Consider the following 27313-nt stretch of genomic DNA (forward strand, 5'->3'; position numbering starts at 1 on the left):
ACAGCAGCCAGTGCCAAGGTGAACATGGCTGGCCTGGACCAGGCTTTAGACAGAAAGTCACGGGATGGCAACACACAAACATGTGGACCAAACATACACACACATAGAGTACCAAAATAATGCACTCCTTCACTCATGCATGTTCACTCGCTGAAGTATGTGTTGTCCCCATCGCCATCAAGAATAGTTCAAATGCTGCAGTTATTAACTGGCACTGATCCATTCAATGAGAGCGATTGTTGACTAAAGAGAAATTAAGCTTGAGTTGATGTTTGTTGAGTTAGAAATTTCAACACTGCTTGTGTGCAAGTATAGTATGAAAGAGAGAATGTGTGTGTGTGGGTGTGTGTGTGTGTGTTTCAGGTTATTCCAGGAAAGCTGATGGAGGACACGTTCCACATAGCATGTATTTATAGCCAGTGAATCTCAGTGTGGAGCAGTGTGCTGTCTGAGTTTGGTGTGAAAATACACTCAGACTGCAGGATACACAGCGTCTCCACCAGAGAATGCTCAACCAATCAGGATCGACCCACGCGCGCACGTAAGTTATAATTATAATCTGCATGATGGATCTGTGGAGCCCCTGGCTGCACAACAGGGTACAAAGCGTCTCCTTCACTGCCAACATGTCGTATGTACAGTCAACCCACAGAGAAATGGAGGGGGAACATGAGCAATAGTCTAATTTTTGGCAGTTCAAAAGATGTTTCTTCAGTTTGTGATGTTTTACATTAGTCCATATCTCTCCCTTACTAGCTGTTTAATTACCTTCTTAACTAGCTATAGCCATTAACAATATCACACAGTCATCAGCAGATAGAGTTTGCTCCACTGTTGTGGAAATTGATCTGTTAGTGTAACAGTGTAGCTATGTTTAGTCATGTGAAAATAGCTCTGGGCTGGTTGTGATTACACGTTTCTCCTGATGGAAAAAAAAATCGACATTTTCCAAAAGACTTGGTTGAGATATTTATTCTTATCTGTGTTTTTCTGATTATACTAGTCAAACAGAAGACAGAAGGTGTGCTTTATGAGAGAACACTGTGTGTGCATATTCAGTTACATAACAGGGAGAATCTGTGGGGTCAAATTCCTGCAGCACCACAGGTCAAATCCAATATCATAATATATGATTTGTTTTTGAGGTAAAATGTTGACTGATCACCCTATTGTGGGACCAAACTGTGTTATTATACAATAATTGTGCATTTATTCCTGCACTTCAATGATTAGTTATACAAATCATTATACTGAAATAAAGCAACCCAGAGAAAATTAAAAAAGGCAAACAAATAAATAGATCATCAGCAGCTGGCTGCATTTTCAATCAACCCACAATAGATCTTAGCTAGCAGGTTGTAGATCATATATGTCCCATTTCTACTTGCTCTAGTCTATTTCTGCTTCTACCGACCCAATAAAACAGGTAAATGAGATAGAACCATAGATACTGAGAGGAAGCTTGGTCTTCAAGCTGTTGTATTTTCTTTGCAATGACATGAGCGTGTGTGATAAAAAAACACATAGTTTGTGATTTGGTCGAAACCAACCCTGGAAATTATGAGCATGATTATAATAATCAGGGCTGACCATTTATTTTTATTTTTATTTCTTTTCCAATTTTGTTTCTTTGAATTTATGATCCAATTATCACATATGTTAATATCTCAGGTGTGCAGTGTTTAGATTTCATGTCATATTTTTGTGTATTTGTGCTATCTATATTTCTTATAATGTTGTATTTATAAAATATATGTAAAAAAATAGATTGCATATGAAGCTAAATACTGTATGTTGTGTACTATATATGTCACTTCTTTATATAAAACTTCTTTAAAGCATACTGTAAATTGTAATTTTGAGTAATCCCTTAATCAATAAATTAGTTCATGGACATGAACCAGTTTATTAGGTGCACCAAGCCACAATTGATGCAGTCTAATATACTCAATAAATTCTACCTTCATGACAGTTACAATGTTCAGTTTGAGCTGAAACTATTTTGTCAATCACTTTGGAGGCTGCAGTTAAGTGTATTGTGTGTTTCTATTATTTTTTCCCCCCTGTTGAGAATCAGTTGGCTAAATAACAGAAACAACTCTCTGTATAATGGAACACGGTACAACAGCACTACAAACTACATCCTCTATAAAATGATCAATAACTCTCTGAAACAATGTCAGTGAAAAGTGAACATTTGTACCGTCAGGAAGGTGTGATTTATTACACGGCTGCTGTGTTAGACTGCAGTAGTTTCAGCTAGGTGTGACAAATAAATTGCCAGCTGAATGTACAGCATTTACCAGTGCTCTCCTTGATCCAGGATCTGCAGCCTGAGCTCTGTTTTATGGTGGAGTGTGACCTCTTGTGTGTGAAAACAGGAATGACAAAAGCATAACTTCCTATAATGAGATCCAGTTTGACACAGTTCATTAGTATTCGAGTATTAGACAGTAAATGACCAGATGACGTGGTATTAAAATACTTTTTACAAAAAAATGAATAATACCAAAATTTAAGCATAAATGTTGCTTACACACACGTTGCTTTCACACATACACATAAACAAACACACACACATACTCTGAAACCATCCAATCACCATGTCTGCAGTGCTAGTGTGAGAGTCAGGTTACTGTGAGCTGAGTGGATCATTAACTTGACTGATTACTGAGGACCAGAACCAACCAGTACTGATAAATCTTTGGTACACACACACACACACACACACACACACACACACATCTTTTTACCTTTACTGGATCATGATGATCTGCTCCTAAAGAATTTCAAGATGCTGGATTTTGTACCATTGTGCTTTCCCTGTTTATTTGGAGGTTGTTGTCTCGTGCACCACTGCATTTAGTGTGTTACTGCTGAGTCAAACTCTGCTGTCAAAGGCACATTCACTGCTTTTCTTTAGCTCTACATGAAAAATTCTTTAAACTGGCATGAATCATAGTTTATGACCTTCCCTGTCCTCTGACCTTTCTCACTATTTTTAACAGGAACAGCATCAAAAACCACATCACCCCTCAAAAATGCTTATTGACTTTTTAATAATTCAGCTTCATCTGTGAATTAGTGAAATTAAGAGTCTGTGTCTTCTCAGTGGTCACATTCAGTATTTCTGCTCAACCATACCATTAGTGTATGAGTGTGTGAGTGTGTGTGTGTGTGTGTGTGTGTGTGTGTGTGTGTGTGTGTGTGTGTCTGTGTATGTGTGTGTGTGTGTGTGTGTGTGTGTGTGTGTGTGTGTGTGTGTGTGTGTGTGTGTGTGTGTGTGTCTGTGTGTGTGTGTGCAGTTATGGCAGTAATCTAACAGACACATTTAACAGACTTAGACACATTTGACTTAGTGTGTGGTGCCAGGACTTCCAACAGATTAACAAACAGTTTGTGCAACAATTATCATGGATCAGAAAGTTTTGTCATAGTTTAATCTTTGGACAACAGTGAACCTCTTTAGAGTTTACGGCCGTTAAATGATCTGCTGTAACTGAGGACTGCTCCAGCATCTGTCTCACTGCAGAAGTTACTTTAATGTTTAGACAGCTGATGAGTCTAAAGACAATACAAAGATAAGACAGTGTGGAGACACAGTTATGATTGCATTACCCAATATAACTAAATAGCTGTTTTTTCCTGTTAAAAGGGAGTTTTTCCTCTCCACTGCTCATGATTTGGTGCTAAACAAATACGCCATATAAAAGTATTTCTACTGTAGTAATGCAACATAGGTTTCAGGAGGAGCCAAGCTCAATTTACAAGACCTACTTTCATCAGCCTATTTTGTGTCTTTTGAATCTTATAAATTAGTACACTTTATTTCACAGGTCTGTAATAATTTCCTCAAACATTTCCCAGAAAGAAGAGTCGATACCATTTGGCACCAGGGTAATTTTAGATAAAATAGAGACAGTGTTAGATTGGTACACATCTCTAGGCTACTTCACATTAATTGCTAAAACTAGCAATTACCTCTTTTAGTCAGTGCTGTGCACTGAGCAGTTTACCAGTAGCACAAGTAGGTCTGTCTGTGCTGCTGATTGCTGTATTGTTGTCCCTCTGTCTGCGGTATTGGGTGTGTGCCGTGTGTGGACTATGATTGGTTGTTTTCATTGTGTTTGATTTTATTTATATGTTCAATTAAACCAATAAAGGTATCCATTCAGTCTGTCAGTCATATATCTCCCTCTTTTACTTTCGTTTTTAAAGTTTTAAATTACGTTAACCTTCATTTCTTTTTACCAACTAATTAATTCAAAATTCATAGAAAGTATTGAAGGAATGTGAAAGACAAAATACAAAAACGTTTATTTCTTCATTTATTTATTTAGCATGGATTTCTTTGGGAACAGTGTGTGTAATCAAATCATTTCAACAATAGAACTTAGACCTATAGAATTTGAATTAAAATAGAATTACTGTGGTGCAGAAATTCTATTTCTAAACAAAAATTATGGACAAAAAAATTCAAGATTCACCGACAACTTCGTATTGTGCCACATTTGCAAAAACGCCAAAGTAAAGTTAAATTGAAATCTTAAATGAAAAGGTTAGAATTGAATCAGCATATTGCAGGAACAACACACAGATCCACCCTTACTGTAAAGATGAAGTGATTCATCACAGTTGACATTTCCCCCGTCTCCGCGTGATTGGCTTCGCGTAGAGACCTCAGCAGCTGATAGGTGGACCCCTGTGGCCTCGCAGTCCGCACTGTCCAATCACTGTGCAGTGTTTGCGTGTTATGCAACTGGGCCGCTTGCGTGTGTGGCCAATGGGAGGAAATTAAAAGGCACATCCTGCGCCCGCTCGCTCTCTCCAGGCACGCAGAGGAGCACTGGGTCTGCCGGCGGTGGTAAGCGCTCAAACTTCAGCTTGTCCCACTGCTTCATGTTTCTTTGGACCAGAGCTTACTCATGTGCATGTACTGCTGATTGCTCTTCTGCCACACACACACCGATCGCTTGTGTTTGCAGCAGGAGATTCTTGACGTTTGCATCAACATTTAGTGGAGAGTGATGTCCCTGTCAACACGTTACAGCTGCACACAGCTCTGTGAAGTGTGGTGGCGATTACATATGAGTGTTAATGTTAATGTTAGTTAGTAGTAAATCTTCATAACTTGAGTTGTCTGTGTTGTCAATGGGCTGTCAAACGTGTTCAACTTTTCTGTGCGTGTGATTGGCCAACACCTGCAGTGGAGGACGGGCCCCGCCCCTCTCTGCTCAGGGTCAATAAACTGTCAGACAGTCACGGTTACAGAGCAGTTTTACTGTTTGGTCAAGGAAGGACGTACTGTACTTTGTATTTAATATGTGATGTGTATGTATTGTATACGTATATATTTATGATTGTGATCATATTAGTGTTTTTTTATGTTGAGAATAACTATCTAATAATTATCTGCAACTCTGATAGATGGATTTTAAATTATCAATTATTTTTTACTGCAGGGCTGTTTCATTAGACCTAGAAAAGTGTTCCTAATAATCTGCAGACTGAGTACATAGAGCTGCTCCATTTGCTCTTTGGACCTACACACACTTGTGCATGCTTTCATAAAGTGTGTGTATTTTAAACTTCTTTGTGTCTTTTCGAAAGAACCCAAACTCACAGAGCTTGATCCTGGAATGCATTCAGGTCAGGTCAGCTCAGATGTGCTCTGTCCTGTCTGAACCTTGTGTATTCTGAAGTCAGTCTGCTGACTGAATACAGTTCATGTGTACTTCGGTGAAAGAAAGACTGCAACATATTCACACTATTCAGTTATAGTATATGTCAGTGTATATGTTAGTGCAAAGTACTTGCAGGTATAAAACAATAATTGCAAGATAACCTTGAACGTTAGAAGCCCTAACTTTTTATGTCAAATGTTGTTTTTATTGTTATATGAGCTGTAATCCATGTACTTTGATTCCTCATATTAATTGTCCTGGTGTGTGTTAATGCTCCACAGTGAGGTGTGAGGATGAAGATTGCAGTAATTGGTCAGAGTCTGTTCGGCCAGGAGGTGTACAAGGAGCTGAGGAAGGATGGTCACACCATCGTAGGAGTCTTCACCATCCCTGACAAGGATGGCAAGGCTGACCCACTAGGTGAGAACTTCACTGACTGGGACCTCCCCACTTGGCTTTGCCATAAATACATGGCTTCAGCACCAGTTACAGTGAACTAGGAATGTAAATATTGTTTTTCCTCTGTCACCAAGGTCATACTGAGTATTAGTTTCCAAGCAATTAACACATAATGGTGCCGAATGAAATTTGGACTTGTCACACCACTGGTTTTGCCACATAGGTTGTCTAAACACAGAAAAAAAAAATCTAAGAAGCTCTCCTGCAAGAGTTGCATCATCATAAGTAATGGTGTCCAAGCTCAGTGTGTCATCAGCAGCATGTTATCTGTATATGTAATAGCATCAGATCATCATCTTTATATCAGGACAATCAACAACAATAAAAATGCTAAGATCTATTTAAACTTCTGCCTTAAGCGTTTACAACATACCCATGGCCACGGCACAGCCTCTGTAGCTGTTGCATGCTGTAGCTGTGGTACGCCTGCAAAGATGTAACTACATGTCAGGGCCGCTGCAGCTACACAGATAATTCATGGGGACAGCCCATGCAAGAACTGGGATTAGTAGTGAGGTAGGGTTCAACATTCTACCACAGCAGCTGTCACTCATCTTCATGAGCTTTCATTTGGTCTCATGTCAGTTGTTGTTTTCTGTCACGCTTTCCCTTGGAAGCTGAAAACATTTTGAAATCTGACGTACGGCCTCTTAAGTTGCAGAGAGTGAAACGTGGATGTGAAACTGAAAATCCAGTGTTTGAAATTTTACATCCCACATGTGATAAAGCATTGCACAGTTTTGCAGAATGTCATTAATTTGGGATCACATTTGTCCTGAGGACCATATTCCATATATATCTTAAATTTCACAGTTTAAAGATACCAGAATTGATAACTGATTAATCATTTAAAATTCACAACATGACTCACTACTCTGGCAATGAACTGACAAGTTTTTGATTTTAGTTTTTGTGTACCTTTGTTACTAAAAGCATGTTTGCACAGCACAATATAAAAGTCTTAGAATCATTCTCTTTTTTTTTCCATAGCCGCTGAGGCCGAGAAGGATGGCGTAGCCGTCTTCAAGTTCCCCCGCTGGCGTGTAAAGGGCCAGGCCATCCCAGAGGTGGTGGCTCAGTACAAGGCCACGGGTGCCGAGCTCAATGTCCTGCCCTTCTGCTCCCAGTTTATACCCATGGAGGTCATCGACCACCCCAAACATGGCTCCATCATCTACCACCCCTCCCTGCTGCCTCTCCACAGGGGTGCCTCTGCAATCAACTGGTGATTGATGCCATCAGAATGTGGGAGGCGTGGTGACATGTCCAGTCTTTTAACCTGTTGTCTCTGACCGCACAGGACCCTGATCCATGGTGACAAAAAAGGTGGGTTCACAGTGTTCTGGGCTGATGATGGACTGGACACTGGACCAATCCTGTTGCAGAGGGAGTGTGAAGTTGAACCCAATGACACCGTCAACACGATCTACAAGAGATTCCTTTTCCCAGAAGGTGTCAAAGGCACAGTAAGTATGGTGAGGGGGCATTAGGGTATTATGGGTGTAACAATCATAAGCTAAATGAAGGTGGTGAGGAGTTGGTGCAGGCCAAGCTCGCTGCTTAAAGTGGAACGTGTCAAGAGTGACATGAGCCATGGAGGTGAACATGCATATTCTAAACACATTTCATACACATACTGTAAATGATGCACAAGTATGTGTGTGTGGTGTAACCACAAAACACTGCAAACTAAATCACGTCTCAGATTAACCCACACCAAAGACCCTCTCAGTGTAAAGATAAGAGAGAGTGGCTTTCTTACAAACCTTTGTCTGTGCTCTCACCTGCCATAGTTAAACTTTAACGTGCTTTATTTCTCCTCAGAGGTCACCTGGCACTCTGTGAGGTGACACATTTTAAAATCAAGAGCTCAGTCTGTTTGTGGAGCCGTTTGATGTAGCTGCACTTTTGTTTCTTGTCTTACATAATAGACATTTAAAGTTGCATTAACTGTTATCATGTTTTTCTTTTTGTTTTGGTCACTGAGGGAGGAACTCCACAGCAACATGAAAATCACACACATGTAACATACTATGAATGACTTTATTAGCCAACTGTTGCCTATTTACACAACAGGCATGCAAGCATTCAATTGGAATCATGTTTTTGGCCACGGAGCAAATCTAACTATATTATATATAATATTCACTCTCCACAAAGTGCTTCACTATATTCACTAGGTCTTTAGTAACTTTCTCTGTTTGCTGTTTGGTGCTGGACAGTTAGTGCACAGTGGGTTACTTGTGCTTCTTCACTGAAAACAGCTGCTTGCGTCCAGAATTGAGGTTGATAAGAACAGCTGGACTGAATCAAAACAGTAAACAGTAAAACCAAAAACCAAAACAATGAGCTTAAAGACACAAAAACACTCTGAGCAGAAGAGACTTGCTGACTCAGGTGGTGATTCTCACTGAATTTGTCAATATGAGTTACACATTGACATCATTGATGTCAAAATATTGATTAGTGCAGCTTTTGAAATAGCAAGTTCAAACAAGTAACCTAGTTTGAACAACCATATCAGTTGCTTGTCCTAGCCCATGGATATGACCCTCAGGAGCCAAGTCATTTTTTGGCATTTGTAAGCTTTTATTTTTATAAAACAATGGAGAGTGACAGGAAATGGGACAGAGAGCAGGAGAATGACATGCAGGAAAGAGTCTGCCCTCCTGCAAGGCGAACCAGGGACCACCTGCTCAGCACTAGTGCCCATGTGGTTTGTGCCCTCACCACTTGGCTGTCAGGTTCACTCCAGGAGCACCATACTAATGACAGGCCTACTGGACCTTTGTCTTCATGGCGACAATAATATGACCAAATACAACCCTGTCATGCAAACTAGTTGATTACATTTCGGAAAAGATCAAGGTATAGGTTAAGATAAGTTCTTCCTTAAGGTTAGAGGACCTTCATCGTCATAGTTAAAATAATAAATATGCAAGTAAGGTTGTAGATAAAGAAATTTGCATAGGAATTTATTGGTATCAGATGATAACAGCGGTCTCCTGTGTGACAGTCCTGTGGTTTGTCGAACCATCCATCCACCCCAACTTCTGCCTGATCTAGACTCTGTTTCTATATATACTTTGCCACCAACCTCCTACTTTGCTCCTGTCTACCGCCGGTAGAGGTTACTATGGGTCATGATAAGTTGCTTGCACAGGTGACCTGTGGTTACTTTTTTACAGGAGAACAGTCTATGAGTTCAGTTAACAATTTTCCAAGAGCTACTCAAACTTAATGTCCAGTCACATTTAAAAAAAAAATGTGTTAGTTTATCTGACCAGCCATAGGTTTCTACTCATCAACAAATTCTCAAAACAAGTTGTGTAATTTATCATAGTAAACATCAAGTTTTGCTTTTTATTTTTTGTTATATTATTGGGTAAAGTAGCAGTGCAGACTTTGAAATCAGTCAGCACATAGATTAATGGATAACTAATCAAACATTAACAAAAGTTATGTTCAACGTGATGGATAACGCAACACCACTTTGAGTCTATTGATTTTTGGTTGCAAAATGGATAGTTGTGAAAAATAAATATGAATTGAAGTAGCATTCAAAACTACTGGGGGGGGGGGGTCATTTATGGTCCAATTTATGTGCAACTCTCTCCCTTTTTAATAACAACACTAATAGGTGGATCCAGGAATGCGCCCCTACCATCTCCCTCGAAAAATCTTTACTGACGACACATAGGAAAAGTTAACACGTGACTAAATCACTGTCTCATGTTATGGATCCTCCTGCTTCTCTATCTTCAGATTCCAGCAGCCCATTTCCCAACAGGACAAACACTTTGATGGCAAAGTCCATGCAGATAGCACAGATGTGTTGCCTCAGTGAACTGAACTACATTGTTCTGGTTTCAGGTGGAAGCAGTGAGGTTGATTGCACAAGGGAAGGCACCAAGGATCACCCAGCCACAGGAGGGAGCCACATATGAGTGCATCCAGAAGAAAGAAAATGCTAAGGTACTAGAAAAGCGCATCTGGACATATCACTTCCCACTGATGCTTAGTCTAAAAAACATGTATCTTGAGTTTGCATAGAGTGTGTGGCATTCATCAGTGTACCACAGTGCAGTTGTGGAGTCCTTTGTGTTGATGATTTCTAAACAGACATGAATTGATTTAAGGGGAACAACAAAGACAGACCTGATGAACACAGGCTTTTAAAGTGAAAGTAATGCATGCTCACCTGTTGCTTAAAGTTTTAATGACCTTAAAGGTTACATTTGACCATAATAGACTTTTTGTGACTGAGGAACTGTGAGGTCACAGAAAGTGCATGTTAGCAGTAGTTTCCCACATTGATGTCAAAACCTTTAAAACCCTGTTGTATATAATTCCATATTTGTGAGAAAAAATGTATTTCCTTGAAAATTACGATGACATTTAATGCTGCAGCTACATTTAAAGTACCTGGTAAAAGGGACATATTCATAATAATGAATTCAGCCACAAGTGGCAATAATTGGAGGGGGCCACTGAGGAGATATAGCCTGCCGCTGAAAAGTCAGAATAATCTCCTTTCCTAGCCAGTTTTCCTTGACCTCAATGGAAAATGTCAATGAGGTCAAGGAAAGATGTGAAGGACACTTCATAAGGACTTAAGAAAAGACAACTGCAGTATTGAGAGAAACCGACTGCAGTTAACACTAGGCTTTTCTAAAAAAACTAACTTCATTGATAACACATGGGTGATAAATATCCTCGTGTTTTTTGTTTTTTTTTATTGTATAATTCAGCTATGAAATGAAACAATGTTTTCATCAGAATGTTATCATTTCATAAGATAGCTCCACTAATATCAGCGACACAAGAAGCTGCCCTCCTGCCCTCAGGTTCATCACAGCACCACCTGCGAGTTGACATGTGACATTTTTGACATTCTATACCTCCCCTTGAAAATTTCACTTGCATAACTTTGCTGCGGTACCACTTCTTTTTTTTTTGTCCTGTTCCAATATCATTGGCAAGCAGTATGAGTGGTCTGGATGCCTTGTGTTGTTGGGGCAGATTTACTCTGCGAAGGAGGAGTGTGGGATACTCCTCCTATCGCATATTTTAGCTTTATTAAGACAACCGGACCGCATCAGGAATGAGAGTGGACAGGAAGAGGAAAACAGAGGGAATATGGGGAAAAGGAAAATGGGTGAGTGGGGAGACGGGGGAAAAACAACAACAACAACACAACAACAGAAAAACAACCACAGTAACAATAACAATAGCTAACAATATCCACATTTATGGTCACTCTTTAGTTCTTAACCATTAGATGCGTATGTGTATATATGTGTGTGTGTGTGTGTGTGTGTGTGTGTGTGTGTGTGTGTGTGAAACTGTCTGTGTGTGTGTGTATGAGGGAAGGGGTAGGTGTGTGTGTATGTATGTGTATGTGTTCATGTGTGTATGCAAGTGTGTAGCGATTTGTCATTGGATGTGGTGGGTAATTGATGTGGGGGCTGCAGTAACACCGCCCCCCCCGGACCAAAGGCACAGGTGGCCCGAAACCAGGCCGGACCCATAGCCAAATGGACCCAGCAACTGAAGGCCCGCCCACACCCCCGGCGGAGAGCCCGCCACACACCGGAGAGGTCCCAACCCCCCCAGCCCCCACCTACCCAGCGGGAAAGACCCCACCCCGCCGCGGTGGCCCGGTATTCTGAGAGGAAGAGGAGGCCGCCCACCCCCGCCAGGGCCACCCGCGACATCCCCGCAATGGATCTTCTTCCCCCACGTGGCAGGATCCCCGCACAGTTCACACGGCACCAGGGACAGATAGACAGGGGGGCCCATCAAGCCATCCTCTCCCCACCCTATGTCTGGTGTGGGTGCAAAGTGTGTATGTGTAGGTGTGCGTATGAGTGCGTGAGTGAGTTGGGTGTGTGGGTGTGGTACCACTTCTACTAGTGGAAGAATAAAAATAAAATCTTCGTGAATACAATAGGGTTCCCGCCACTGCTTTCTGTTGGTGGCCTGCCCCAACAAAAATTCAGAACAAGGTGCTGAAAATATTGGTTGTAATATTACGCTACACATTTATGCTAACATAAAACATATTATAATTATATATAGCATCTTAATATACTTTATATAGTTATGTTGGTATTGGTTGGTTATGGGTATGATGAATGAGTGTGTTCTCTAGAAATTGTGGCATTTGTTGGCAAATAATAACAGTTAAAATGTTTAACTGAGGTCAGCATTTGGTATTGCTCACTGAAACATGAGGATCATTCAGATTTTTGAGAGGGGGTCATAACAGTTTTTGCTCTTCGTTGACAGATTGACTGGAACCAAACTGCTGACGCTCTCCACAACTGGATCAGAGGAAACGACAAAGTCCCCGGGGCCTGGGCAGAGGTTGATGGGCAGGTAACAGCACACTGTCTGTGACACTGAACTGTATTTTTGTATCCTCAGTTGTTACAGCAATTGTATTTTCTGCTCTTATCACTGGACATGGACAATTAAGTAAATCTTCAAGCATGAAAAATAAGTGTTTTATAATTTTGAAGTAGAATCTAGACGAATGATCAGCTTGTGATATCATCATGTAACACACTTTTAGAGCTGCTCTAATATCATATATGATTATAAAAGTATATATAATTCATAGTATAATATTCAAGACTGACTTTGCCGACTGAGAAAACTGTGGTTTAAGCTTGTACATCAAAAACAAAGCTCAACATCCTTTCAGAACAAACTCTGCTCTTATATTCTTGAATAATCATCAACATAGTGAACCAGTGTGTCCGAAACCCCTGGTGTACAAAAAATGCCTGATAGGACAGGCATCCCTCATTAAAGCACAAAATATAAAATAAAGCCGGGTGTGATTATAAGAAGAGAAATTACTTGTTTCTGGTGATTTACCATCATCATTACAAGTTTGCTAAACACATAATTTACTATATGCTAAAATAGTTGAAAGATGCTGTTTCAGGTGATTGTGACTTTGATATGGATATTGCTACCAATTAAGGAAGGAAATTAGATGCCAGTGTAAATTAAAGAGTGACATTATGCAGTGATAAGTAAAGTTATTTATTTTATTTATATTTCACTTTATTAGTATCATAAAATACACCTTTTGTTTCTATTCAGAGGGAGGACATCTGTCTGACACACCTGTCATTATTGAACTAACCATTTAATTGTGTCTTATTTTATCTTATCTCCATTATTTCAAAGAAAGAGCAACTGATGAGTTCAATTAGATATTTTCTCCACCAAAGCTGTGTTGCCCTGTGTCTCTGTTCCTGTAGAAAGTGACTTTCTACGGCTCCACCCTGATGGATAAAGGCACCACAGCTAATGGTCAGTCCCTGGAGATCCCCGGAGCCAGCCGGCCTGGAATAGTCACCAAGGCAGGCCTGGTGCTGTTTGGCAATGATGGCAATGCAGTAAGTCAAACAACAGTTACTCTTCAACAAGACTTCAAGAAGCCACAGTGCATGGCTACTGTCACCCCATGAAAGTTATAACCCGTAACTGAAGTGTAAATGAACAGTTTTTGGCATTCTTATTCGTGGACAAATTAAACAAAGGTACAAAATGCTATTTACTGACCTTTAGAGATGTTGGTAGGTTTATTTTCTTGAACTTTGAACAGAGTCAGGTTGGCTGTTCTCCCCTGCTTGCATTTTTTATGCAAAGCTAAACACTTTCTAGCCGCAGTTCCATCCTTAATGCAAAGACATGAGTCATATCAATGTTCTGTAAACTATTCAACTATTCCTTTAAGTAATTTTGCCAATTTAATACTGTATTTTATTTCGTCAAAGTTCTTGTTCTTCCACAGATGTAGCAGCTGTGAGACCTTTGCCCAGTGTGAGTCCTTCTGTGTTCTTTCATTGTGACATTTAACTTTGTATCTGGTTCCACAGATGGGACAGGCAAATGGTTTCTGGCCACTGCGCGCTCTCATGTGACAGATCATTTGACTTCTACTGTCTGATATCCTACCACAAACAAAGCACGTCAACTCTTGTAACACTGTATTTTGGTTTAATTACATAAATTGATGGCATTTGGCTTACATGAGACGACCACATCTGTTTGGTTTTCAAGCATTTATGTAAGTGACAAGTCAGATACATCAGAGCTTTCAGAGAAATCAGGGTTTCCCAGGTGTAATTCTGACTTGGAAGTTGACATGAAGTCAGACACTTACAATTATAGAGACCCTGATATGACATGAACATGGCATTAGCCCCATGTGGGTGGACCCATCATCTTGTAATTCCAAATGCAGTTTACTGCTGCTTCCACAGTGTTTGTAGTTTGGGTTCACAAATGAAACAGCCCAGCTTATTTAAGCTATATTAAACACACAATGGATCTAGGGTCTGTTTACTGTGTAACTTTGTTCATCCCCTCCAGGTCAATGATTTCACTTTCTCTCACAATCAATCTTTGTGAACCGCATACGATAAGAGAGAGAGAGAGAGATCCAAAATGCAGTCAGAATATGGGACATCCCATCAAGAGTGTTCAAACAAATTAATTAACACATGCTTTATAAGTGCATTTAATCGACTCCTCCACTTCAGTGCAGCCTTCGCTGTTGTTGTTAATGTTAATAATTAAATTAGTCTTGCTGTTAGTGATCCAGGGTAGAGGGTGACAACATCCCGCTCCCACAACAATACTCCTGTGCTCAGAGAAGCCTCGAGTCTCCACTCAGCAGCTCAGACAGGTGTGTGGCGAAAAGCTAGTGAGCTAGAAGAGGGAAATAAAGTGCTGTAATGTCAGATTTATGGGCTCAGCAGTGAGCAGCCTCTCTGACTTCTGGTGGCTCCAGCAGGCCTCCTCAATTCGCACACGTCATGCAGTGGTCAGGTGGCCGCCAGCGCAGACAGAAGAGAATAAAAAAGAACAAAAAATCCCACACGACTTCCCAAACATTGTCAGTCTCTAATCCAGGGCCAAGATGATGTGGTATATACATTTTTCATGAAGTTTTATTTTGGAAATTGACCAGAAATGTAATTCTCACATGACTCTGCCTGTTGATAGTTAATAGTTAATAGGAGATAGTAGCTAATGTTGCTGAATGAAGTGAATACAAACCTGTTGACCAACTCTAACATACGTGTTTTCTGATGTGTTTTACTGACCGGAGTTTAAGCACAAACAAACATACCTGCCCTGTGCAGTCTAATCTCTGGTTTGTATAATAAATCCAGCAGCCGCTGCAGACTCTGGTCCTCTACTTTGGTCCGGTAAGCTTCCTGCTGGTAGTCTTGTATCTGTATGAGTCTGTAGATGTCTAGTGCAGCAGTGGTTAATCTTTCTGTCAGAAAGACGCTGAATGACTGAAGCGTGACCATTCTGCAACCTAACTGTCAGCTGTCTGTCTGCAGCTGTTAAATACTGTGTAGTGTCTCTGCTTTAATAAATATGCTGCAACACTCTCAAAACTTCAATGTCCTATTCACACATTTCACAACCAATCCCCATTTGGGGTGGTGTTTAGCTCAGTTGGTAGAGCACCTGCCCCATGTGTTGAGGCTATAGTTCTCACTGCAGGTGCCTCTGGTTCAAATCCCATGTTGGGCGGCCCTCTCCTGCGTGTTATTCCCCCTCTCTCTGCCTCCCCATCTCCTGTCTCTCTCAACTGCCCTATACAATAAAGGCATGAAAAAGCCAAAAAAATAATATTAAAAAAAAAAACAAACAAACAATCCCCATGTCAGCTTTACCCTCTCTATTACACCTTACAGTAAATATTATTTATGTTTTCAGACTCTGGACAGCTCAGGAAAGAGGACTCTGTATACAGTGTACACATCTGCAGTTCACTCAAATGTATAAGAAATTATCATGTATGCACACTGTAAGGTGTTAGATAAGTTCTCATTAGCTCTGAAATACAGATGTTTTTCTTCCAGCACTCCTGCTGTAAATGAACACAGGGTGAGACTATAACCCTGTTGATGTCATGTTTTGTTTAAGTTGTGTTTGCATGAAACTGGTATCCCTCTTTTTGTTGAGTTGTTCTGATCATTTCATACTCTTTGTCCATGTCTCTCTCTCTGTCTGTCTCTGCAGCTGCTGGTGAAGAATCTGCAGTTTGAGGATGGGAAGATGATCTCTGCAGCACAGTACTTTTCCTCAGGGAGCAGTGCTGCTGTGGAGCTCAATGAGGAGGAGAAAACCTTTGCTGAAAAGATGAGGGTAGGTTTTTCTCACTCAGAAATCTAACGGAGAAGGTGACAACCAAATGTGTGTTTTGTCTCATGCTGACTTTTAACTATGTTCCCTCACAGGCAGTGTGGCAGAGCATCCTGACTAATGTGAGCTCTATTGAAGACTCTACTGACTTCTTCAAGTCTGGAGCGGCTTCAATGGATGTGGTCAGGTAATGAATGATAAAGCATGTCAGATAGGACTGTTGTTCTTGTTCCTCTTTTATTTTAGATTACAATGTGTTAAAGTGTGGTGCTGTTAACCAGAACTGCAATTGTACAGTATAAAGCTTAATTCTCAGATCACCATATTTACCATAATTACAAACATCTGAAAGTAATGAGTCAGAATTTTAGTGCTTCCAACTTCAAATAAAAAGTTGAAAAGTTATGTTTTTTTTTCCTGATACTTATCATCACTCCATCATATTGCTTTACCTTGCTCGATGCTTCTCTGTCTGTTGTCTACTCTCAATTCCTCATTTTCCTCTTCTCTCTTCTGCATCATCACTCTCACCCTGTTGCTCTTCAGGCTCGTAGAGGAGGTGAAGCTTCAGGCCAGTAGCTGCCAGCTGCAGAATGAGGACATCTACATGAACACCACCTTCCAGGACTTCATCCAGATGTGTGTCAGGAAGCTCAGGGGGGAGGACAATGAAGAGGAACTGGTTGTTGACTATGTAGGTGCAATCGAAATTCATAGAGAACTGTAGTAACCAACTGACACTGACTGTTGATTGACCAAGGGAAGACACCAAGCTGATGTACACTGTTTAATTCCACAGGTGGAGAAGAACATCAACAATATGACCATAAAAATGCCTCATCAGCTGTTCATCAATGGAGAGTTTGTCCATGCAGAGGGAGAAAAGACCTACAAGACAATCAACCCGACTGATGGCACAGTAAGGAATAAAAAAAAAAAAAACTGATGGAGAATGATGACAAAAAACACATTTACAGTATGAGGCCAAGAATGTTTTTTATTAAACCCCATCTTTATTTTTCCAGGGTCAACAAATCTTTCAGCTGTAACTAACTTTGATATAATGCAGGTTTTACAGAGTGACTTCAGCAAGATTTTAATCGAAAACACAGAAGGCTCCATCACTGCTACTCAAATAAAAAAAAGAAAAAAGAAAAATCATTACCAGTATTTCGTTGTGATCTTACTGAACTGACCCCACAGGAAGAATCAGATTCAGAATCAGTTTTATTGCCAAGTATGTTGTCCACATACAAGGAATGTTGTGTTTGGTGCGAAACAGTAACACAAATAAACTTAAAGTAAAATTAAAGGTAAAATTGAAAAAATTAAAATAAAATATTTACAACAAAGATGTGGAATATTTACAATAATAATAAAGATGTGGGGAATGTCGTGCAAAAAATATAGAAAATGTAAAAAATATATAAATATATACTGTATAAATATTTACACTGTGCAATGTGAACTGCCTCTCAAGTTGAAGCTCCACTTTGTGTCTTTCCTACAGGCCATCTGTGAGGTGTCTCTGGCCCAGATCAGTGACGTGGATAAGGCAGTGGCTGCTGCTAAGGAGGCCTTTGAAGAGGGAGAATGGGGAAAAATGAACCCCAGAGACAGAGGCAGACTCATCTACAAGTCAGTAATTCTGCAGCTTCTGACTTTGAGTGACAGGATTCCTACATGAACACACAGACATACATCACATAAAAAGTATCTCAAATTCTTTATTTCTCTGAGCTACTCTCAGTGGTTTGAAGTGGACAGGGCTCTTATTTACTAAGTCATGAATATTTAATGTTCTAGAGAAATACTTACTTACTTATTTATGTAAATCTAAGTTTTACATTAACCTTGGATAATATCATTGCAGTAGTAAATACAACATTAACCAAGATGAGTCATAGATTATTAACTGTTTTGTGTTTGTATCCTGTGTGAGAATCCAACTTGGATTAAATGTTTTAGCTACAGCCCCCCCTGCAACAAGGCCTGTCAATAGGCTCATCTGGCCACGACGGTTGGTTAACAGTTGACTGGAGCCATTTTTAAAGGTTCACTACGGAGCTTAAATAACGTTATGTGACAATGGTTTGCGGATCCCCATTTTGTTTGTATCTCACATTAGCACAAGGACTCATGGACATGCTCAGTACACATCCCACATTCAGTTACACATTTCCTCTGGTGGTAATGCACCAAGAAATGTCGCAACATGCCAGGAAAGACAGTGGAGAAGACTGTTAGCAGACAAAGCTGGAAAACCATGATAAAAACAGTACAGGTTTCAAAATATGGAAAGATGTTTTATAAGATAAATAGATAGGAAAATAATTTAATATGTTTGTTAGAGCTCAAGGTTCCACATAGGATGATTTTGAGAGAACCAGTGAATGTAAACTCCACTGGGTGCCTTTAAGATGTCAGGGGACTGAACATAAATTGAATCTGAACAGACACCTGCCTGCAAGTCAGACATATGTACTTTATGTGGTCATATTGGATTAACTAAACAGAATCATAAAGGCCTCTTCGTGCTTTAAAGTGTATTTATTTAGTATTTAGTATTATTTTTGCTTTGCATTTATATTTAGCTGCATATCTGGTCATTCTGTGCCACTGTCAGTCCCTGTCTTATATTCTGACATTATCAAGTATGTTTCATGATGTAAGAGACCCACTGCCTCCCTGTGCATAGGCTGGCTGACCTTATGGAGCAGCACCAGGAAGAGCTGGCCACCATCGAAGCCATCGACTCCGGAGCTGTTTACACACTGGCCCTCAAGACTCACGTGGGCATGTCCATCCAGACCTTCCGCTACTTTGCTGGCTGGTGTGACAAGATCCAAGTAAGAAACAAGCTTTTAAAGCCTGCCATTGTCATTCATAAATGACTGCTACCGCCCAAACGATAGCAGTATATGGCTACTAAAGAATAGAATATGGATAAATAACATCAAAATAAATGATGTTCTCTTTCCACAGGGTAGCACCATCCCCATCAACCAGGCCAGACCCAATCGTAACCTCACCTTCACCAAGAAGGAGCCAATAGGGTGAGAATGAGTCACTGACATGTCTGTGTGATAAATCACTAACATGTTGTTTAATCACATGTTGAGTAGATGGAAAATGATTATATTACATTACACATGTTATTTGAGATTATATATTAAAAATCTTATTGGACACAACTTTTAGTGTGCTGTAAAACTATAACTTACTAGATTCCATGTGCTGGGCAGGAGTGCAGCTCTGTGGCTGACCAGTGTTCTTAAAAAGTTGTGCAGGTCAAATGCACAGGATACACTTCTCTATATGGATCAATAAAGATGAATATAATTTGTATCCTAGGAAAGAAATGTTGATCAGAAGCAAGAAATGCTACATACTTGTTCTAATGTATTTTTCCCATATAATGTAAATACAAAAATGAAGAGAGAAAGATGATTAGTCATTATGAGTCATTAGTAAAAGCCTCCCTTTCTTTCTTCTCAGGGTGTGTGCCATTGTGATTCCCTGGAACTACCCTCTGATGATGCTGGCCTGGAAGACAGCAGCCTGCCTGGCAGCTGGAAACACAATCGTCCTCAAACCTGCTCAGGTCAGCCTCCACTCTCTGGCAGTCAGGCTCTTTTCATGCATGGATTACATGGATCGTGGATTAAAAATGTTTTGTTTGTTTCCAGGTGACTCCGCTGACGGCTCTGAAGTTTGCTGAGTTGGCAGCAAGAGCAGGACTGCCTAAAGGTGTCATTAATATTCTGCCTGGGTCAGGTAAGATCATCCCCAGATTAACCATACGCAGTAAATACAATCAGCTCATCAAAGCATGAAAGGAACTTTTGTGCGAGGCTGAGGCCATGTGAGTTATTGACCTCATCCTTTTCTGACAGGTGCTCTGGTGGGTCAGCGTCTGTCTGACCACCCTGATGTCCGTAAACTGGGCTTCACAGGTTCCACTGAAATTGGGAAACACATCATGAAGAGGTGAGTAAACTAAATTTACAAGACCTCATCAGAACTGATTCTAACATAGCTGCTCATCTTTATGTATATTTGTTATTATTCCTCTGAAGCTGTGCAGTCAGTAACGTGAAGAAAGTGTCTCTGGAGCTCGGAGGAAAATCCCCTCTCATCATCTTCAGTGACTGCGACATGGACAAGGCTGTGCGCATGGTAAGAGTTTTTTAGTCAGATAGCACACATTTAAAGGGGACCTATTGTGCTTTTCCCTCTCTTTAAGTGTGTTCTATAGCCTTTTGTGCACGTAAATGGTCGACAGAGTTGCAGGGCTCAAAGTTCCCACCAAAGCGCAAAACCCAATTTTCTCATTTGTATGAAGCCTCGTTGGGGCTCCAGTCCGTACTTCCTGATGGCAATACGTCTCTTGGTGCTGCGAGCTTGGCATGCCCACACACAAGGCACAGCAACTACTTCTATTAGCCATGCTGAAAAGACACAGTGTTCTGAATGCCTGGAGAAATCTACTTCATGTTTTCCATGGCTCCAAACATTTTACTGTGAGCCCTGCACTTCAACGAGGACTGCCTCAGAAACTGTGCACAGTTAGATGCCTTATTTTCACAGCGGTTATTTCTGTAGTTTACACTTAATGTGGCCGAACAGGGGCCTCAGACTCCCAGCCTGTCCAGCATCATGAACCAGCAGGACGATGAAGCGGTGTTGACTACCTATGTTTGGTTGTGAACTCTAACTGTCTGTCTGTTCCTCCAGTATTTACATTCCTTAAAAGAGTGCTCAGATACAACAGTCTAAAGGGTTTTTTATAAAAGTATTCCAGGTTATGAATATTGTCATGAGAAGTCTGTTGCATTGATGAGCTGCTTGAATTGCAGCACTTCTCTTCAGTTTCTCCCTGTTCCCTCCTTCCGACTTGTCTCTGCTCCAGTCCAGCTCGTGAAGAGAGAAATAATGTGTTTTTGGAACAGTGAAGCATGTGAATCTATTTTAGCAGACACCAAGAATAAAATGATGAACACTAAGAATAGCCGTAATAGGTCTTCTTTAAAGCTGCCATTTAACTGTTTTCTAATATGTCTAGCTGGTATATCAGCTCGGCCGGCACGGTGCAGTGGGACCTTAAATATTGTAGCTTTAAATAGATACAGAGGTGAAACTACTGTGTGTGTGTGTGTGTGTGTGTGTGTGTGTGTGTGTGTGTTCCAGGGCATGAGCTCAGTGTTCTTCAATAAGGGAGAGAACTGCATCGCGGCTGGCAGACTGTTTGTGGAAGACACCATTCATGACCAGTTTGTGAAGAAAGTGGTATGTGTCTTTTTATCTTCTTGTTTTTTTCTCCCATACCTCTGAGGAGCCACAGACTCTGGCCAACAACTCACATTAAGCTTCCTGCTGAAGTCTCCTCCTTGTCTAACTTACACACACATTGTCCTGCACCTTAGCTTGTTGCTGATTAGCTAGATAGATAATTACCTGGTCAGCTGCAGCACCTGTGAATGTGTCTTTATCCTATTTAAATGCTCATATGATCATTACTATCGGTCTCTAAATGGGCCCGTCTGCACCAGACGTCATCACCAAGCCAAATTAACTTGTGGATAACTATCCACTTTAGACCCAGTCCAAAAGACAGTAACAGAGAACAAGTACAAATGCCAGTAGCAGTATTCTGCACTATCAATCAATTAATGTAATTAAGAAGCAGGCAGGATGGGAAAGAGCAGCAATATAATAATAATAACCATTATCATAATAATGTTCTAAGAATTAAAGTAAATTCCTGCAAACTAAAATAAATTATTTTAGTTTATATGCTTCAAAGACAAATTAATATGCAGTCACTTAAGAAAGTATTCAGACCTGTCTGGACCGCAGAATAACCTCTGCCGTTGATGTTGTGTCTTCAAGCAGTTTTAGAGAGACCAATAAAACTGTCAAGTAACAACACACATTCATTCTGTGGATTGTAAGTTTGTTTAGTCGTAGTTTCAGCCTGCCACTGACTCGCTCTTTCAGCTGCTGGAAACGGAGCAGTTCTGATATTTCCCCAAAGACCTTTTTTTCCCTAATGTTTTATGAAAAAAAAAAAGTGAACTGCATGACTTAAAGTAATTTCAGCTGGACAAATTTTGGATGTGTTGACTCTCAGGTTGAGGAGGTCAAGAAGATGAAAATCGGTGATCCACTGGACCGCTCCACTGACCACGGTCCTCAGAACCACAAAGCCCACTTGGACAAATTGGTGGAGTATTGTCAGACCGGCGTCAAGGAGGGTGCCACCCTGGTCTGTGGAGGCAAACAGATACAGCGACCAGGTACGACTACAGAAGTCAGTCTCAGATTTCAACCAGTCAGTGTGGTCCATCTCTGATATGACGGATGAGTGGGTCTATATAACATGCTGTCCTGTTACATGTTTCCGTCCAGGTTTCTTCTTTGAGCCCACAGTGTTCACTGATGTGCAGGACCACATGTACATCGCTATAGAGGAGTCATTCGGCCCTGTCATGATCGTCTCCAAGTTCAAGGGCGGGTGAGGCTCACAGAAGCTCACAGAATTTGCGTTTCATCATAGGACTAGCCTTGAGTCTGTTCTTCTCTGTTCTGATTCTCCCACTGCCATGTCTCGTCTCTGTCTCCCCCTCTCAGTGAAGTGGACGATGTCCTGAGAAGGGCCAATGCGACAGAGTACGGCCTGGCATCAGGTGTTTTCACACGGGACATCAGCAAAGCTCTGTACGTCAGTGAAAGGCTCAATGCCGGCACAGTTTTTGTCAACACCTACAACAAAACCGATGTGGCCTCGCCCTTCGGAGGCTTCAAACAGTCTGGTTTTGGCAAAGATCTGGGTAAGAAAACCTGCTGCTGTTATTATGTAGCTGTACTGCTGTCATGTTTCATGTATGTATTAACTCAGTGGGGGATTTGGCTGAATCTAAATATCCTCCTCCATAGCTGTTCACAGACTTTGATCATATAAACTGTGATTTATGGTAGATATGACTATGCCACTATCTTCATATGAAATGTGGGAGGACTGAAAGGGCTGAAAAAGCTGATAAAATGCACTCAGGCGGGAATTAAGACCTCGAGGGATCTCATAGAGTCAGTTTGGATAAGATCAATGATTACATTAAACAATAATTTAATTCAGTTCAGTTCAGTTCATCTTTGTTTGTGTAGCGCCAGATCATAACATCCCTTTACAGAGTAAGGTCAGGACCTTACAATATTACAGAGAGAAACCTTTTCTTTTCAATGTTCATTTGAATATGTGAGTAAGACAGACTTTAAAATGCAGAGGCTGCTGATTTACTTTGACACTTATTCTATGAACATCATCATCTTCATTATTATTATTATTATTCTTACTCCTTCTTTTGACATTTCACATTCATATTGCTTTGCATGATGGGTGATCTTCCATACTAAGTCTACTGGTCCAGTATTATTAATTGGGAATTGTTGGGTGTCTTTCTCTCCTATACTTGGAAGCGAGGTCTTGACCTCCTCCAATTGGAAAGTGCCTTGAGATAACTTTTGTTGCGATTTGGCGCTGCCCACAGGACATGATGTAGTTCAACATTAAATATCTACAGCAGTAAAATGCAATATACGCATTAATGTTGCTTTAGTATTAATCATCTAATGATGTCATACATAGTAATTTATCAGTCAGAGGGACCACACCAATACTTTTACTGCAATACTTCAACTACTTCATGCTCTTAGTACCTATTTACTTATATTTTTATGTGGCTGCATTGGTACTTTTGCTCAAGTAAAGGATGTGAATACTTCTTCCACCACTGATGGTTTACCGTTCAGATTCATAGCCTTCAATCTGTGTTCAAGTCCAGCAGCTACCGTAGCATCATTATCTAGCATTAGCTTTACTGCTACTATTGCTAAATTTTATTGTTGAAACAAGAAATACATATACCACTGCCATTTTCACCTTTGCATATAAGAAGGCTGGGACCTTTTCACTATTTTCATCATAATTTGAGCTGATAATAATTGAATCATCCCTCCAGCATTTTCTGTCAGTGAGTGTTACATTAAAAGTAGAACCACAAAAGCTACCAGCATCAGGACGGCATGCACCAGCCTGCCTTAATATCTTACTGTCAGTCTCTCTGTTACTCCAACAGGACAAGACGCTCTCAATGAATACCTGAAGACAAAGGCAGTGACCATTGAGTATTAAGCTCCATCACAGAGGACAGAAGTAATGAGGACATCAGCTTCCTGCGTGCAGTGATTTATGCATGGACACTGACATGGAGTGATTGTCATCTCAATGAAATCAGCTCACACCTGTAGTCATGCCCTAAGAGCCGTTCTCTCTCTAGTGACTACAGACTGTTATAATGAAAGCCTTAACTCCTTAGATTTGTCTAACACAGCAACATTCAGTCCTCCCAAAACACACACCTGAGTTATGCTGTAATAAATAGTGTCCGGAAATATGCAAATGATATGTTTGTAGGTAGCGCAAGTAACTTCTGAGACAGTTTTGTTATCAGTGTGTTTGAGTTACAAGGTAGAAAATGGAAAGCGATTAAATGATTGAATTATTTGTAATATGGCTTACATTAGGTCAGAAAAATCGTAAGAAATGTAACATTTCTAATCAGTTTTGGTTAACAGTGAAAACTTCTGAGTACCCCACTGCTCTGGACCTCTTTATTGCTGTTGTTGTGACATGTTTTTCATGATGCATTTTAAAGGAACAGTTTTAACACTTTGGAAGATACACTTCCTGAGCGTTAACTCTCATACCTGTGTGTTAAATACAAAGTTGCAGCCAGGGGACAGTTAACTGAGCATAAAAACAGGTCTATGGGAGGTTAGTGTGTTAGTTGGCAGATTAATCTTCTTTTAGCACTTTTGTGCATTATCATGTTGGATCTTGCTTAAGTATGTTTATTGAATTATTAATACAAACCACTAATGTAAACTCTAGATTCTAAAACTTGAATCAGTTGGTTACACACAGTTCACACATCCTTCCCCTTTGCAAGATCCAAACTAATTACTGTTATGCAACAAAATTGTACAAGGAAATTACAATTACAGTGAGTGTGTGTGAAGCAAAACAGTCTGGGTCAGTCAGAGATGGGATCTTATTGTTGTAGAATGAAGGAAGTTTTGATCCAATTTGCCTTGTGTCCGTTGATACCACCAAGTTTCTGCTGTGCTAGAAGCTGCTCTGCTCGTCAGTGTGATGGTTTTATTGTCCATAAACAAACAGAATACCCTTGTCATGGAGTCATTAATGGCTTGTTGACAATGCTGCACTGTGCACTACAAGCCTTCCACATATCATGACTGATTGATGTATTGACTACAGCTAATCTTCATTTTCAAACAGTCCTGATTATTCTAAAAACATGACTTAAGATATGAAAAAACACAGTGTTTAGCGGGGGACTGAAACCACACAGTGGTCACATCATCTTTGCCTGGATCATGTGCTTATATGTGGAGGGTCCGGGGCAGATGCCAGTGTTTCTTGAGGTCCTGTATATGCTGAGTCCAGGGTTACCTCCTTCACCATCACCTGACAGTGCACACCATATGTTGGCCTGCTGGGCGACTGGGGACACAGTGAACACAATGTGCTTAAGGGAAATCATCGCTACTGCATATGATATATGATGAGTTATATTTCTTTTTGTGTTACTGTGACAAGAAACAAAAAACAAGGGTGTCTTATTGGTTCTTTCATAGGAGGTCTTTAGCCACTATTTTAAGGACTGGATGGGGGATACAGTAACATCTAGGTTAATGTATTGTGAGGAGGTGGATGAAGCAATGTTTCAACACAGACAGTGAAAAATACTTTAAAGCTGCAGCAATCAATATTTTTTACTAACAATGGATCAAGTGACCGCATGTCTCATGGTGCTGAGCACAGCTCTGCAGTTTCCCTCAGCTGTTTTAGAGTTTTCAGCTTTTACTGTTCACTCTCACCACTCAAACAAACCTTGTTCCCAACAACAGTGGAAAGCTGTGTAGGTGAATAAACCTGATAAACCTACTGTATACAACCTACCAAGCACCAAACAACAGGCGAACAGTGCTGACGAACTTGTTACTGACTGGTTTGTGAAAGTAAATGAGCATGTAGCAGATGAAGAGCCAGATATTTTGAAGGCCAGCAGCCAGTAGAGACCAAATCAGAGCTGAAAGGAAAGTGAATATTGGACTTCCATTCCTCAGGTGGCCAGAAACTCTACTCCAAATGAATGCTTACATTACTACATGTCATTTGCTAATACTGTATGTTTATCATAACAACTTGATGAAGTGTCAATATGACAACGTTGTATATACAGCTTGTTTTGATGCCCGCAAGTGGCCAAAAAAAAACCAAACAAAAAAAACATTAGTGCTACTTCATAGGGATTCAACAGGATTATAAGCAAGGAGCTGTCAGATTATCCAATCATAGACATAACCTGAGTTTGACTAATGCTTTTCTTTCTCACTAACAAAGACAAGAAAACGACAAGCACCAAATACACAATATTAAGGGTTATAGGGTGATAAGCAGGATCTTAAATTGAATTCTGAGGTGAACAGGAAGCCAGTGGAAGGAGGCTAAGACTGAAGTGATGTGCTCGTGCTTTTCTGTACCAGTCACCATCCTTGCAGCTTGAGGCCTTAGTAAAGAGAACTGCAATAGTCCAGACAAGTTGTGAAAAAGGCATGGATGACTTTTTCCCATGTCATTAATGGACAGAATCGGTTTCAATATGTTTAAAAAACATGGTTTTTATACCTCAAGTGTTCCTGGAGTTTTGACCTCTTCAGATTTTTTTTTTATCCCTCTTTGTGTATTTCAAATACATGAATCTCACTCTGCATCAGATCAAGACGTACAGACACAGACCAGCAGAGACACAGTCATGAGGAGCATGACGAGACAAGCACCTCAAACAAATATGGGAGAAATCAACAGGATGCATGGAATCATAACTCCTCCTACA

The 27313-nt window shown here is 40.4% G+C and overlaps 1 protein-coding gene across 2 annotated transcripts; it reads left to right on the forward strand.

The window, feature by feature from the left end:
* Nucleotides 1-352: 352 nt before the first annotated feature.
* LOC139630038 (cytosolic 10-formyltetrahydrofolate dehydrogenase-like) lies at nt 353-24984 on the forward strand. Of its 2 annotated transcripts, none has more exons than XM_071493075.1 (23): nt 353-541; nt 5966-6104; nt 7134-7368; nt 7444-7609; nt 10017-10118; nt 12435-12524; nt 13421-13558; nt 16209-16334; nt 16427-16518; nt 16878-17025; nt 17131-17250; nt 17842-17969; nt 19030-19180; nt 19317-19387; nt 19830-19935; nt 20021-20108; nt 20228-20321; nt 20411-20510; nt 21522-21620; nt 22465-22630; nt 22743-22848; nt 22965-23164; nt 24470-24984. In XM_071493075.1, exons 2-23 carry the CDS (start codon nt 5978-5980, stop codon nt 24523-24525), a joined length of 2709 nt encoding a protein of 902 aa, XP_071349176.1. In that variant the 5' UTR covers nt 353-541; nt 5966-5977; the 3' UTR covers nt 24526-24984. The 2 variants fall into 2 exon arrangements, with proteins under 2 accessions (XP_071349176.1, XP_071349175.1); XM_071493074.1 differs by lacking the exon at nt 353-541 and adding an exon at nt 4728-4864.
* The last annotated feature ends 2329 nt before the right edge of the window (nt 24985-27313 follow it).

This window comes from Trachinotus anak, unplaced genomic scaffold (assembly GCF_046630095.1).
Source record: "Trachinotus anak isolate AG129_WGS33_773 ecotype Australia unplaced genomic scaffold, CSIRO_AGI_Tana_v1 ptg000013l, whole genome shotgun sequence".
In the NCBI taxonomy this organism is placed as follows: Eukaryota; Metazoa; Chordata; class Actinopteri; order Carangiformes; family Carangidae; genus Trachinotus; species Trachinotus anak.

What these genes read in the sequence shown, in the direction of transcription:
- LOC139630038 (XM_071493075.1), top strand. Translation starts at nt 5,978, where the DNA reads ATGAAGATTGCAGTAATTGGTCAGAGTCTGTTCGGCCAGGAGGTGTAC. An exon ending in AGAAGAAAGAAAATGCTAAG is followed by an intron (nt 10,119 to 12,434) that starts GTACTAGAAAAG and finishes CTTCGTTGACAG; the next exon opens with ATTGACTGGAACCAAACTGC. An exon ending in GCTGGTGTGACAAGATCCAA is followed by an intron (nt 19,181 to 19,316) that starts GTAAGAAACAAG and finishes CTCTTTCCACAG; the next exon opens with GGTAGCACCATCCCCATCAA.